The 15,708-nt window shown below is 44.3% G+C and overlaps 1 protein-coding gene across 3 annotated transcripts in view; it reads left to right on the forward strand.

The window, feature by feature from the left end:
• The window catches only part of LOC108027330 (uncharacterized), a 40,960-nt gene extending 32,615 nt beyond the window's left edge, over positions 1–8,345 (forward strand). For all 3 annotated transcript variants that reach the window (XM_017098742.3, XM_017098741.3, XM_017098740.3), the window contains exons 10-12: positions 4,235–4,386; positions 5,025–5,140; positions 5,391–8,345. In XM_017098742.3, the coding sequence (XP_016954231.1) occupies positions 4,235–4,386; positions 5,025–5,140; positions 5,391–7,384 (2,262 nt within the window). In that variant the 3' untranslated portion in view covers positions 7,385–8,345. The remainder of the gene's footprint in view (positions 1–4,234; positions 4,387–5,024; positions 5,141–5,390) is intronic.
• Positions 8,346–15,708: the final 7,363 nt, after the last annotated feature.

Here is a 15,708-nt window from a genome sequence, read left to right on the forward strand (position 1 = left end):
GACCTCTGCTACTCTACATTAAATGGGCATATTGATTTGTAATTAAGATGATTGGATTGATAGGCAAATGGAGAGTGTTGTTTGGGAGTAGTAAGTAAACATTTCCCGGGAAAGCCTTTCATCTTCCGGCCGATCTTCCCTCGGATAGGGTCCTTGGTGCTTCGCCTATGCTTTCTCAGAAACTCACCAAATGGCGATGGCAAATTCGAATTTGCTCAGCAAACGGAGACAGAACTTCCACAACAACCCATGGAGAAATAATGAATTCGAAAACAACTCAAACAGGGATCCAAAACAAAAGAGACACTCCCTCCGCCCAGCGGAAAGTTATTATTTCGTATTATATTTTTGGCAACTTTCAGCCCGGAGCTAAGCGAATTTTTATGGTCATAGTAGTTGGCCATAAAGCAAACTGGAACTGCAACTGCAAAAAAGATGAACAGCTTGGGCACATGGCCTTCTGGATGCGACAACAGCTTGTGGCAAGCGGGGTGCAAGAACTTTTTAATAGCCCGCAATTAAAGTATGGGAATAAGTCTGATAAATTGCCCACGGTTGCCATCGACCGAAAGTAGCCAAATCACACAAAAGAACATGTTTATGCCCCCTGATATATGGCCGGATTCAGCAGCCAGGCATCGCATTAGTTGCGAGTAAATTGCGGGAATAAAATTCACTTAAATATTTCATGCTGCTCCCGGGAAGCCTTAACATGAAAAGCGGATCCCAAGGATATTCGGGCGTGCCTACAAATTATCGCTGGCTGTCGCCAAGGCAACCTACTCGTTTTCCCGCTCTTGCAGATACTTTTCTTTACTTTGCTGTGGGGGACCAGACAGGAAAACAGTCAGACAACTTAAGGCCCACACAATCGCACAACATTCCGGCTCTTATTTTTTATTTATGCCAACGACTTTCTGCTGCCCCACTCCCAGTTTGTCAGGGCCGAGGACCAGAGAACTCGCCTGAATGCGAATGAATTTGTGCATAAACTGCGCTTCTGCACTCCATCTCAAGCGTCAGCCACTCACTTCGACCACGCCCCCTCGCCAGACTCATCCTACCCGCCCTCGTCTCGCAGGCCCGGCTTCTTTGACTATCTGCCATGGGCCGCGGGCTTATTGTGAAACTTTTTGGCACATGTCTTGCTGTTTGCCCCAGCCTCGGAATGGGCCAAAGAGACTACTTACGTACTTGGCTTGAAGTGTCCGACCATTCCATTCCGCTGAGACGGATCTGCGCCTCAGGGCGATTGTTAAAAATAGCGAAAATTATTCCAAGCATAGATAATTCCCTCGAAGTGGAGGCTGCGGTTGAGGCTGGGCTTAATTGATTAAATCCCAGAGACAGCTGAATAAAGTCTACAAAATCCACTAGTTTTGGTACAAACGGTAATGAGAAACAGAGAAAGCTGTGGCTACCCAACATTTAAGGACAATAGTTATTTGTTCAGCAAAAACAAAATAAATAGCGTTGGCACACAAATCACTCTTTAGTGAAATCATTTTTAAAATGAAATTTTCGGTGTCTAAAAGTAGGAAATAATTTATTTAAGGCTCAGAAGTACACAGCATTACAGAAATACGACTATCCAATAATCACTGCATACTTATAGACACTTAAAAACCTAGTGCGTTCGTGAAATTCCCACATAAAATATTTTGCTAGAATAATTTGCCACGAAATGTGCCACAGACTTTATTTATCGCGAAAGAAGGGCTTAAAGCCTTGCTAAATTCTTAAAAGCCGTCGACTTTTTTCCAAGAACAGATTTTTCCACCAAAATGGGAATTGTGCGTAAAGTACATCCTAATTGAATTTAATCCCGAAGACAAAACGCAAAATGCGCACACAAATAAACAAAATGGGGATTTAGCAGAATTGCTGCTCTGGAGATTTTTCTATTCGCCTTTTTCTAATTTCCCGGGCTGAGCAATAAACTCAGCGAGCCGAAACTTTGGCAAAACAAGTTCCAATTTATTTGGGCATAATCGAGGGAAAAGAGATGAAAACGACTTCGGCTCGAGGACAGTTTAATAAGTTTTCCATATTAAATTTAGCATTTTCCCAGGGCTCTCGCACACACAGACCCACGTAGACAAACGTCATTATCATCGCATTCTAAACGCGGTCAGCATCCCAAGAATTTTCCGCAAAAACCCCACCAATAAAAAACATTTGAAGTATGTCCCGTCTGGTCGGTCTCTTTTTTCTTGGCAAAGTTTTTTCGTCGACTATTCGGGCATTTCCCCTTGCCCCTGGACTTTCTCCTTCTGATAAGAATGCGAAATGGTCGGGAAGGAAAAGAAATTTATGAAAATAAAATAAATATGACTGAAACTAAAGTTTTTATTTTGGTGCGTGGTGCAAACTTTGCGACCGCAGTCCGCAAAAAGGTTTCCGAAACTCGAGTGTTTGGCAAATACTGAAAAACGTGCCGGTTTCGCTTAATGTACAGCATACTTTTTGCCGAAAATTCTGCGGGGAAAAATATTTAATTACCGACACACAAAAATACCAAGTTAAAGAGACCTGGCCTCGCCCAACTCTTGCGTAATCCAATAAAATTTAAAAAAAGACGAGGGCAAATTGTGCGGCGAGATATTCCCAGCCTCCCGCAGAATTCACGCCCAGGCAATTGCCTCAGGTTTCTTGATACTTAGTCGTTTTCTCTAAGCCAATTCTGAGAAAATATTTTTGGAAATTTTACACGCTGCGAGTGCCATTAACTCCATTAGGTTTATTACGACAAATGGCGCTAAGTCAAATTGTTGCTTCCGTTGCCGTGGGCGATGGAGGCGTTTTCAGAGTGGGCAGACTCAGGGGCATAAATTACGAAAGTTACGCATTTATTCCAAATTGAATTTCCGCCTCCGCTCGGCCGATTTTTTATTTGCGACTTTAAAGCAAGAGTCGTTGGCCAATAACGATAATTTGTTACAGGAAGTGCCCGCGTTTCGGCCAATCGAATATATCCATAAAAAATTTTCTTCCTCGCTTCGATTATGCATTCATATCGGGGACTAATATTGAATGAGCCCAGCTTAAACGGAAGTGTTTAATTAACATTTTTAGGCTTTATGTCAACATTTGCAGTAATGTATATTTATGGCAAATTTACATTTTTCCACCGCTTTAAACATGTTAGAATAATATTTGCGCCGCAGGCACTCAATTTGATTGATTTGAAAATATTCCTCTGACCACCACCCCGCCATGTCAGCAGAATGTCAACCGTAAAAACAAACATACGCCATTCTGTCGGATCAATTTCAATCGTAAAAGACGTTAAAGATTCGCTTTGATTTTGTACAAGGCCATTGAACCGCGAATTCATCACCGAACTCCCAACAAAAAGCTTAGACTAAGCCTTGCCAGGGCGGGGAATATTGAATTCCGCTTGCTCGTTTCATCAAATTCTCACACAATTGCCAGATGAAAATCAAAAGCGGAATTCATCATTCATAAATGCCATAAAAGATTTCAGCGGCGCAGAGGACAGCGTCCGAGGGCCAAAGAACAGTCAGCAGCTCCGGGACAGTGTCATTTTGATGTCCTCAGACAGAAATGCTTTGTGACTTTGTTACATTTTTCATGGCAACAATAAAAACTTGGCTTTATTACCTACTTACATTCAGCGACTGCCTCGGGCGTCCCTGTGCCCGGCCCCGCCTTGGCCCTCGTTCCCACGTTTTTGCCCTGTCTTCGGCTAGCTAAATATTTATGCAGGCCGTCTAAGAAGATTGATGCCGGTTGGTCACAATGGCCAAAAAAGAGCCGTTAAAATACTGCCGAGAACATTTTACACCGATCTGCAGTCGCCGAGTTCCTAACCGCCTTGCGTTTGGCTGTTTTATGCATACTCTTGATGGGGGTTGCCTGGAGGCTCCGTCCCTAAATCAAAGTGCTTGTATGCTAATAAAATGTAGGACTTACGCGGCTTTACTACCAGACCTTCTATTAAATATTTTATATTTGAATCTAAGTAAACGCCAAGACTGAAGTTAGGGTGGGCAGGTTAATGAAATTCCCAAAGAATTGAATACTACTTCAGTTAAAGTTCATTTAGTACTCATCTTATGCAATCCCTTACCGCTACCGCCCCCTAATGCTTTATTATTTATAGCTCCCCCAACTGCGTTAATGGCGAGCGCTTTAGGGTATTCCCCCGCCGGTCTGATTTACTGGCACTGCTGCACTTGGCTATGTAGTATACATACTTTTTCACTTACAGCTACCGCACAGCATTATGGGCGAGGAATTGGCGTTTATCTTCGGGGCTCCCCTGGCCCCCGCAGGTCCTTTTCCCAGCGGCAACTACACGGTGCAGGAAAAGCTGCTTTCCGAGGCGGTAATGGCATATTGGACGAATTTCGTAAAGACCGGGTGAGTACTGGTCGGGCTGGACTTGCGGTCCACAAGGCGGATGTGGCAAGTGCATTTGGAGAAAGTTAGCAGAGGAAAGTTAGCCGGGCTCGAGGGCCGAGGACGGAGGACGGAGAGCCATCAACATCAACACGAAGAGTCACAGTTCTGCATGCAAATGCGGATGCGAATGCGGATGCAGTGTGGGATATTCATGAGTTTTGGAATGGCAACGACCGTGGCTCTGGTTTGGCATTGGCTCCGCCCCCGAGTGCGGCACGTTTCGCAATCTGCAACGCTTGGACAGCGAAATGAATAGAATTTTTACTGCCGCCTTTATTGTTATTCCACAGCCGCCGGATTGGGTGGCGGCACATGCAAATATTATAAGTTGAAGTGGCCAGCGCTCTGGGATAAAAATAAAGGCCGGGCTAAAAAATGGAAATGGGTGCGGCAATCAAAGCCGAAATCAGAGATCGTTAGCAGGACGTTTTGGCATTCGGCTGCCGGCGAGTGTGGTTATTGGCCATAACCATGTCATTTAAATGAGCAAATGAATGGCCGGATTATGCCGATAAAATAAGATTCTTTTCCGGGCGGGCGGGGCCTTGAATGTGAACTAGAAGATAACCCATCCGTTTGCCTGGGTGTTTTTGCAGCAACCCGAAGGCCCCGTGGAAGGGCAGCTTCCTCAACTCGCACGCCCTCGAGTGGGACCGCTACGATCTGGACTGGCCGGAGTTCAATAGGAGGGCCCAGGCGTATCTCAACATTGGTAGGTTTTTATCATAAAATAATTTGTATATAAATAAAAAAAAAGTATCTAGTTAGGTCTTGAAATAATTCACATCAAAAGAGCCGAGTTGTTCCCTTAGCAGAAATGATTAAATTGAATTTTAAAATATTTTAACAGAATAATATTTTAACGATGAAAGATGATTAAAAACAGAGAAAAGTGTTAAAAGTGAATAGGAAATGTTAAGAATATTACATTTTTAACATTGTAAAAATTACTATTTTTCCAGGCATTCCGCCAACGGTGGGCTACAAGTACCGTCAGATTTACATGAATTTCTGGAACAAGGAGCTGCCAGACGAGCTGAACCAGATTGCGGCCATTCAGGAGCAGCTGCACGGACCAGGTCAAGAGGTAATAACTGGCCACATGAGCAAGTACGGGCCGAGGGACCACGGAGCGGAGGATCCTGTGAGGACGCTGAAGCTGCTCCTCCAGGACCCCACTCTGGCAGGACCGAATCAGAGTGGTGAATCCACGGAGACGGCGGCTGAGAACATGTACAATGCCCCTCCCACGTTCGGACATGTGCACAAGATGCAGGGCGGCGGTGACTTCGAGGATCTGACGACCTCTACCAATCCCCTGGAGAGCGGGGAGGATCAGCAGCAGTCGCCGCCCGAGACGGTGGCCAAGTCGGAGGTCACTACGCAACTCCTGATCGCCCTGATAGCCATTATAATAGCTCTCAATCTGCTGATCTACGGAACCTTTCTGCTGCGCCAGCGTCGTCGGAGGGCCAAGGCCCTGCCATTTCCCGCTCCCAAGCTGGGCGGAACCATCCTTAGCTACGATGGGGCCAACGATGAGGAGCTGAAGCGGTGCAGCAAGTCCCGCGATGGAGACGAAAGCTTCGTTCTGGAAATGACCAGGAAATCAAACACCTACGAGGCCATCAAAACGGGTCAGAGATCGCTCAGTTGCTCCACAGTGGACACCCACACCAAGGTCTGTGAGTGGATGTCGGGTCAGGAGGCCCCGAAGTCGGGTAGTTTCAACACGGCCACGCCCCCTCAACCGATTTTCTCCGATGGTAGGCTTATCATATGTCAGGATATAGAGGTGGCCGATGCGGCTTTGCTGATCCCCCAGCATATGCACGAGCCGCAGCACTACGAGATGCTACTGCAGCGTCAGCACTCAGCCCTAACCGAACCCAGCGATGACATCCTCCAGCAGCAATACCCCTCGAGGAATCACTCGCATTCGCACTCGGATCCGGTGGACATGATCCTGGCGGCGGATGAGCAGGTGACCAGTTTTGTACATGCCGACGATGTGGATATCAATGTGACGAGTCGAGACGACACGGATGGTCTGGAGGTCATTCCTCTGACGGCTGCCCAGCAACTGGAGCTTCTGCGGCAGCGTAACTATCCCAAGGTCCTGCCCACGGAGCAAGAGCTTATGAACACCAGCTATAAGAGGAACTCCCTGCCGCCTCAGAACTTCAACGCTCCTCTACCGCCGCCGAGGACCATCAGCAATACCTTGGGCAGGAGGCGAAGGGACAGCAGCAACATAACCACTTCGCCACTCCAAGTGGCCAGGGACTGCGGAGCCGACGAAGAGGACCTCAAGGAGCCCCAAATCACGCAGAACACCCTCATTGTGGGACCCATTGTGCCCAAGTCGCCGGCCTCCAGTTTGAAACGCGTGAAAAGGATGCCCGAATCGGCGGCCATGACGGCGCTCAGCGGATCTTTTCAGTCCTTCGAGTCGGTGCCGCCGGCCCACGAGACCACGCCCCCCCAGGGCGAGCGGACCGAGTGCATTTACGCGATTAAGGCCAGCCCTAGCAGCTGCAGCTGGTCGGCGCCCAACGGGGATTTGTACGCGCAGCCCATGAAATCGCCCTCGAGAACCTCGCTCATTCCCAGGCCCACCAAGCTGCAGGTGGAAGCCCAATCCCCGCCAGGAGGAGTGGCCGGAGAATCTCCTGGAGCAACGGCGCCGGCCACAGCAAGCCGCATACCTCAATTGCAGCGACAGGCTTCCGGCAAGGATTTGCAAACAGCAATGCCAACGCCATCGGAGAGCCCTGCCAATCCTTTGGGATGCCAGCAGCGAACCGATTCCACAATATCGTCGGGCTCCTCGGCATCCAATGCCTCGACCGCCGACTCGTACTCCTCCTCCTCCTCCTCGTCTACAGGCACCGTACGCACCGAGCTGCAGCAGTTCCAGCCTCCTCCGGGGAGGGGTATTACCACCAATATATAGAAACACCAGGGAGCGCTGCCAAGAAGTCCTTCAGGACATCCCGCCGTGCCCGCAATGCGGCGACAGACAGCTGCCTGCCAAATCCTCGCCAATCCTCGTCGGCATCCCATCTCTCCGGTTTCCTTTGGTCTACAATTTTATGGGGGCCTGCGTAAATTTAATAATACATTTTGGTGTAAAGTTTATCTTTGACTTGGCGGCATTGCTCGTGGTTACTGGTTTCAGCTCCGACTGCTCGCCTTCTGGCTTTGTTTTTGTGCGAGAAAACTTTCTGCCGGCGTAAATTAGTTAAGAAAATTGCACTGGAGGTTTCCCTGGAGATTGCAGCGAAGGTTCGCCGTATCGAAATAAGCAGCGATTCTCGTCAAGGAAACTAATTTCCTAGAGAATATTGCATGGATAAAGTCGCTTTAACAAGTTGCTTCGAAGTTTATCGAATGTTAAATAACATAGAAACTAAGGATAGTAATTGATTTTATTCACAAGAGAGTTGAATTTATGTTAGTTTTTAAAATTTATCTCGAAAGTTTGTATATACAACGATAAAATGAAAACGTAAGGATTTATTTATTAAGCTGTTATGCTGAGAAACATTTCAAATGCGAAGTTGTAATGTACGTTTTACAAATATTTAAGCCTTAAAGTTATTTCTCAGACAACATTTTATTTGGATTGTATATTAATTGAAATGACGAAATAATCAAAGTTAGCCACAGTATTTAAAATAAATCTTAAGCAACTAGTAATAGTCGAAAAGGAATTCACAATAGTTATAAAAAAATCGCAACTCTTATTACTGATATTATAAGCTGAAGGAAACAAGGGACAATTCTACCAAAAGCCCAATGTCAAGTATTATAAGATAAATATGTATACTCTTAAAATAACAAACAGGGTTAACCACAAGCCAACAGGCAAGCATATACTTAAACTGGAAAATATAGTGAAGTAGAAAATCAAACGATGATTTTACATTTATTCCCATGACAGCCAGCAGCTGAAAAAGCTGCACCAGAAATTGCCAATAACAATGCCTCGAATTTCGCCACTCGCTCACCAAAAGTTGCGTCAACTATTGTTGCCGCCAATTTACCAAACAAAAGCTACTTACGACTTGTCTTCTCCCCTTTTATGTCTCGGCTCCTGTTTCCTCTATCATTTTGGTTGCCAATACTCTCCGGGCAAAGCAATTTCGCACTGCCGCCAACTTAATTTGCCACAGCATTTCGCCAGCTGAATCACTCGTAGAAAAACCAACCCTTTTATAAAGAAGAAATCGCGAAAGTTTTATAGGGTCGGTGGTAAGTAAAAGCACCCTTCTCAAATTAGTTTCTAGGTCGAAAATGTATGTGCATGTTGTCTATTTTTATAAAAGTTGTCTTCAAAATATAATAGTATATTTTACGCTATGCTAAAATAATCAAAATTGGGAAAACATCGATAGTGGACTATCGATTGGGGTCACCATCGGTAATATCTATACTACGGAATGTTTTTAACAGCAGAAAATTTACGATTTAGTAAACTACTTAGCTTAAATAATAACTTATTTTGATACATTATACTATCCGTGGTAGGGCCAAGCAATCAGTGTTAGTTGAGTTTTTAAAGCCATCGATAGTATCGATAGTTCTATCGATGGTATTACCAACACTAGCAAACATAAGTTTATCTGTTGAATATACCCTGGCATCCCTAATTCCCCCTTTCTTAAATTAAATGATTGACATTTCGCTCTACTGTCCTTGCATATTTTTTAGAGTGTACGGCAGCGGAACACTCTCAGCTGGGAAATGGAGTCTGAACTGAGGAGACTGCCTGGAAATCAGTTCAAATGTCAACATTTTTGTTGCTACACATATTTCAAATATTTGGCGTTTTGTGCATAGTTGTTAACTCTTCTCCGCTTTCCTCCACTCAAGTTCTCCTCTCGGCCAGGACATCAAAGTTGTCGCTCCGCTCGACACCGAGGAATAGTTGTGCGTTGTGTTGCTAAGCTGGGGGCCATATCCTGCAGGATTTACTGCCTTGGCAGAAAAGTTTCTGCGTCGGCTTTTATGCCTTATTCCCTTTGTGGCACATTTGATTTTCTTTTTTCGGTTTTGTGCTGCGAATTGAGTTATTGTGTCGTTTCTGCGTCGGCCCCTTATGCAAATGGCTCTGTCCTCGAGTTGTTTCCGCTTTTATACGCAGGTTACGCAGAAAGTTTGTCGCGAACTGCGGGGAAATTGAAAATCTCCGTCATAAACAGGTCCAAACGAAATGCTTTCCCCCCGCAGCGCCCCGAAAATGTAATTAAATTGCTTGACCCAATGGATTGTTCTCAAGTTTTCAATTCGGATTTCTGTTGCCCTCCCTTTGTGCGAAGCTCTAATTTTGTTGGCAAAAGGTTCCTTAATTATGAGAAAATGCCCTTTCGGAGCGAACTAATTGAGCAGCACAAGAGCCCTGCGAAAACAATTTTATCATAGTCGTTTGATCAAACTGGAGCACATAAATTGCGATAATGACTGCCTGGACGACCTGACATGGTGTAGAATGTTTTGACATTTGTTTTCTGCTCAAAGGAAACACGATGCTGGGTTTTCCCAGCTTTCCATCTGCTTTCCATGCCTATCAGAGTGCTGTGTCCAGTATTTCGTAATTTTCCTCTGGCGCTTTCTTTGGCCAACTTTATTCCATGTATCGTTGGTGTTTTCTTTCGCCGGGGGAAATTCCGGCTGCCCAGTCTCTTAGTTCTGCCAGTGAAGTGCAAAGTGTATGAAATGGTACTTGAATTGAATAAACTCAACCCAACCATTGTGGCGAGTTGTAAAGTGCTAAATGGAAGTTTGTTAGTTTGATATGCGTGTAATAGAATTTCTGCGCAGAACATTGGCAATTGAAAGACAACAAGTCTGCTGTCTGTTCTTAATCACTTACCGAATGCTGGAAACACTTATACCCCATTAAATATTAAGCACTCGATTCAATTTAGCACATTTTATCCCCTGACTCGGTTTCCCCAATTTGAATAATTCATAGCGCTGCCTGAAAGACCGCAAAGCCGAATAGTTTTGTGCAACAAATCAAAGTTGCCAGGCAACGCAGCCACAAGCAAAACGCAAAACAGAAATAAGAAAAATTAAATTCCCAAAAGCAGATTTCCCCAGCAGAGCTGTAGTCCAAAATTTGCTGACAACCACAAATTAGAGCAACTCGAGAGTATATTAAAGTCAAATATGTAGAGGGCGGGCGACTCGTAAATAACGCAGAAGCAGGGTCGAGTACTGGGGACCTTCTGGAGACGGGAAACGATTCATGCATTAATACTACTATAGCGTTCTGGTCTCTGATTTGATTTACTGTTCGGGGACCTTCCCCTAGTTGCTGGTTAAGCGGTGGAGGCCAGGAAGAACGGGGTTCTAACCGAGACAAATGCTTAGTTATGACAGGAAGGCCTGGGCCAAAACAATATACTTGGGGCTTTTTTATCGGCTTAAATTTAAACTGGATACACCCGGATTACCGCGTACATATTTAATCTTATTTAATTGAAGCTAATTGAGAACGACACGGCTAACATAAAATGCATATGCTGTACAGCGATTTTTAATTGCCAAAGATTTTTTTCGATTGTAATTAAGCGGCTTAAGTGCCTCGTGACTAATTAATGCACTTTATTATTATTATTATACGGCTATTTATGAATATTACAATTTTATTTGCCACAAAGCGACTGGCCACAGGTCTTCGATTCAATAGCCCCGAACAATGAACTGGTTAAACATTCCACAACAATGCAAATGCGAGCAACCGAGTCCCAGCCGGCCAGAGTATGCAAACTGAAACAAAAACGGCGACGGCAAATAAACAAATATGCAAATTATGTTTCGTTATTTCCTTGCTTTTTCATTCATGTCGCTTGTTTGACTTTATAATGAAAATTTTAATAATTTAATAGGTGCCAAATTACACAGCTACATGCGGCCCTGAGCGTGGTAAATCATTTAAGGCCACAATTATTGCAGCTTAGTTTCCATCAAATTCTGCCAAATGAATCTATGGCTCGAAACAGTGAAACTGGAGCGAAAGCATTCAAGCTTGGTGGTTGTGAAAATGGTTTAACTTAGTTTTCATTGGGGTACTGAAAACACCCTGGTTTGCAGCACGGCCCATGAAAATATTTTGTTCTGATTTTGCAGAATTATTTGCCAGCAAATATTATCTGTTTCCGAATATCAATTTCGGCCGAGTGGGATAAAAAAATGCAATTTTCTGTACAATCAAGAATGTTTAATTAATTGTATTGGCTGACTAGACAACCGAACACAGCAACAGCAATGGGAGCAACAAAAGTCATTAGGGACATCAAGTGCATAAACGGATTTGCTGGTTGATAATTTCGAGCTAGGAGAATTAAATGTAATTTTGCGGTCGGGCTTGTGTGCGTGTGCGCATGTGTTAAATGCAAATTACTCGCATCGAAAACCTCAATGAATATAAATTCGCAAATGAACAGAAATCGCCCGGCGAGGGGCAAAATAATAATAATATAAATATTTAATTAAACACATTTTTGTTGCACATGCCCTTTAGAACAGCCTTTTTTTAATTAATCCTATCCATTGTTTATTTGTTTGGTCTGCGGTGAGAGTTCAATGGTTCGTAAAGTTTCGGTGGCACAAAATAATACACGGCAATTGATTTAAATTGGTCAAGTGCGTAGGGCCGAAGCCAAAGTCCTTCGCCCAAACACTGGGAAATACTCGTATGCTAATGAGCGCTGAATAGTGATTCCATTTGTATGCATATTTTTATTTACCCGGCTAGGCACAGGGGGGCGAATTAGCAAAGGAGACCGCCTGTTTTGTATATCAGAATCACATTTAAATGAATAAAATTGTGCGCATATCATAAATGCCGTTCTATCTGCAGGAACACATTGCACGGAGCTTAAATGTAAACAAGGGCCCCATTTGCATTTACATCTCTCGTAGTTTTCCCTATATTAAATTTATAAATTTCTGCAGGATAGCAGCTCCTGCCCTTGTTGTTGCTGCTCAGCCAGGATCTTTGGCAAGTCAGCACGCACGGACCGAAAATCCACCCGTCCAAACACCAGCGCCCACATGGACACCCACACGTATGCGATTTATGGGGAGCGCATTTTATTTATATATATTTTATGACTTTTGTTGTTCTCATATTTTCCCCTCGCCTCCGCTCTATCATAAATATTTTGCCTGGGAAAGCGAAAGCAAAACTGCAATTACAAGGAAAAAACACAGGGAGAGCTGGGGGAAACTGCGCACAAGATCCTTTAAAAGTAAATAAAAGTGTAGAAAAGCGCAGGAAACTTTGTGGAACGTGACTTGCACCGGATTACAGTGTGAAAAACGGTCGTAGGACTAAATCTGTAGATTTTTACTTGGGACATTTTTAAATATATTTTTTAAGATATGCATTTATTTATACTGATTTTTATATCAAACATCCGAATTTTGTTAGAAAAATAAAAAAAAGAGCTGCTTAATGGCTTACTAGGTTATTACTCATACGCACTGTTGCCTTTTGATAATAATTAAATTTAAAACTAGACGGGTATATTTTCTTTTAAGGAATTGTTTTAACGATGTCAATGAGTTGACAAGACTGGAAATGGGTAACCTATTTTTTTTAACTGCAGCTAGCATAAGTAAAAGTTCTTTTTAGTGCAACATTTCTTTTAAAATATTTTTCCTATTTTCTGGAAATATTTCTTGCGCACCGGAATCTCAAAAATGTATGTGTGAAAATACTAATATCATTTTGAGCACTTTAGCTTCCGTAAAATATCATCCAAAGTGACTGGAAAAATAGGTTCCGTTGCATTAGATTTAATAAATTACTTAAAGCCGAAGCAAAATTTTTGATAATTTTTTCGACACATTGATAATAATATACATATATATATGGATAATCCGCTGAGGTAATGAGCTCTGTCACAGCTAATTGGGATCAATTTCGGCTAGTGTAGATTGGCCAGTCAGGCATGGCCTTAGAGTTCCCACGCCCCCGCCTCCCCCTACTTTGAGTGGCAATTAACGCCCATGATATTGCGCCTCGGCTGCATGTGGCTGCTGGCGGCATGTGGCATGTGGCGTCATCGGGGTGTTAATGCGCCAAGTCACTCCGTTCGCATTGGCAGCCGCTGGATTTTTATTGTTGCCTACTTTGCAGGGCCGCGTTCCCTTGGCATTTAATTTGCTTATTACCAACTTGCGCAGACAAAGCGGCCGTCGTCGCGCTCGTTGTCGCCATCGTTGCCCCACTTTCGCTCAAGTTTGTTGCAATTTGCAATTTGGGTCGTTGTCGGCCTCGCCGCCCTCTCCGCCCCTTCCCCTGCCAATGGCCACGCCCCCAGCCCGCTGCCACACATTTGTCGCTAATTTGGCGAGGAAGTCTTTGGCTTCCTTCCACGCACTGCGCCCCCGCGCCCCTCCCCGGGGAACGCACCCTCCGCGTAATTGTTTGGCACCAATTGTTTTAAATGCTCGACGAGCGTTCACAAATTGCTTCGCAGACGCCGCAGCCAGTTAACTGCGCTGAGTGCACTTACACTCGCCTGTCGGAAGTTTGACCGGAATCGAGTTATCTCTGTGAAAGTCAGCGAAAGTCAGCGAAAGCATAACGGCTCAATTGCCAGGAGCACACAAAGAAAGAGGGTTTTTTTATGGAAGAATAACCCTAAAGTGAGAAGTACTGTCTCCATTAACTCGTAATTCATTGTAGAGTTCTTAGGGAATGGAACCCTTAAACTGTCACGAGAATACAGTGTTAAATGGATGGAAAATTCGTAGCGGATAATTAATGTCTATATTAACTCGTAATTCCTCTTCTTGCTAGTAGGTCAAAAATAATAATATACATTCACAATAAATATCGTGTTCAGCTCTTATATTCTTATAGAAACATGGAAGTTTATGAGGGGCTAAAGCCTCTTGAAGTCTTTAAATGAGCTAAAATTTTCTTGGCTGCTAAAAGTTTAACCAAAAAATATATAACCCTGCGATTTTAAAACCAGTTCAGTTCTTAATAGTCCAAGCAGTTTAAAAATACTTAATTATAATAGCTACAAATAACCTTAAGTTGTTAAAATGTTAATAGTGTTGACATTGACTATTTAATCAAAGTTGTTTTTTTTTTCATTTATGAATTTACATAGGTTCTTCAAAGGACTTTAGACACGCGAACAACTTCTACCCAGCTTTCCCAACTATCTTTTTAATAACACGAATCCAGTTTTATCCCGCCTTCGATAAATTCGGCCATTACCATGCTGAATAGTGTCGAAAGCCATTCAATGCGTGGCTGCAAGAAATTGCAAATGTTTTTATTATAAACAAGGAGCGCGCCCGCGAGTGTGTGCGTGGGATGTTGGCTTGAACTTTTCCCGCTTTCAAGTCGAAATCGATGCGCATCAATATTCAATATGTTGCTTTTACTGGCGCCACGCCCACGTCCTCGGGGAAGGGGCGGTGGGAAGCCGCAAGAAGCAGCAAACCCAATCATGCAGCGCAGCCATCGCCATCTGATGTTTGCTTTACGTAATGGAATTGTGCGGTGAATGCCGCGTGCCACATTTTCCCCACGTCTTGCCCCGCTTTCCCTTTGTCCCTTCCTTTTTTGGCCTTTGTGACTTTCGGTGTCTGCGAATTTCCTTGGCTCACCATATGTCGAAGCCCCCAGTCGGAGTCCTTTCGATCGCCTTCCACCGGCGCCTGTCAACATTCCTCTGCTGTTGACTCTCGACTTTAATTAAATAACAATATGCATGCGAACTGGAGCTTGCGAACTGGAAAACTACCGGCCCTAAGCTGATTGTAATTATTATCTATCTGGCGCAGATGAGGCTGCCGACAGGCAATAATACGGCAAATGTTTCTCTAATTCCGACCGACAAGGCAGTTCCCGAGAAGTTGATTAAGAGCAGACACTCGTAATTAATCAGGCATGCTAATGGCAAATTGAATGCCTAACGAGTTCGATTCGATTGGTTTCGTGTTTGGTGTGCCGTTTTTGTCCAAATTCAGGGCGCGAGCTGAGCATTGCGCATACGCCGTGTTGTGCAACAAAGCAGACACGTGCTCGTATTAGCAGCCGGCTAAGTGCTGTTATTCTACAGTTTTACACCACAATTACCAGCCCCCCGCACGGGCAACGTGTCAAAATCGACACCGGCACATGCCGCCCCCTGGAACACCCTAACACCCCCTGCCAGCCTCTCCACCCCTGGGTTACACCGTCCTACGTGTCCTGGGACGCCCGCGTACGTGTCGAATTCCAAATAGCAGCGCCAGTCA

The sequence above is a fragment of the Drosophila biarmipes genome, chromosome 3R, assembly GCF_025231255.1.
Source record: "Drosophila biarmipes strain raj3 chromosome 3R, RU_DBia_V1.1, whole genome shotgun sequence".
Classification (NCBI taxonomy): domain Eukaryota; kingdom Metazoa; phylum Arthropoda; class Insecta; order Diptera; family Drosophilidae; genus Drosophila; species Drosophila biarmipes.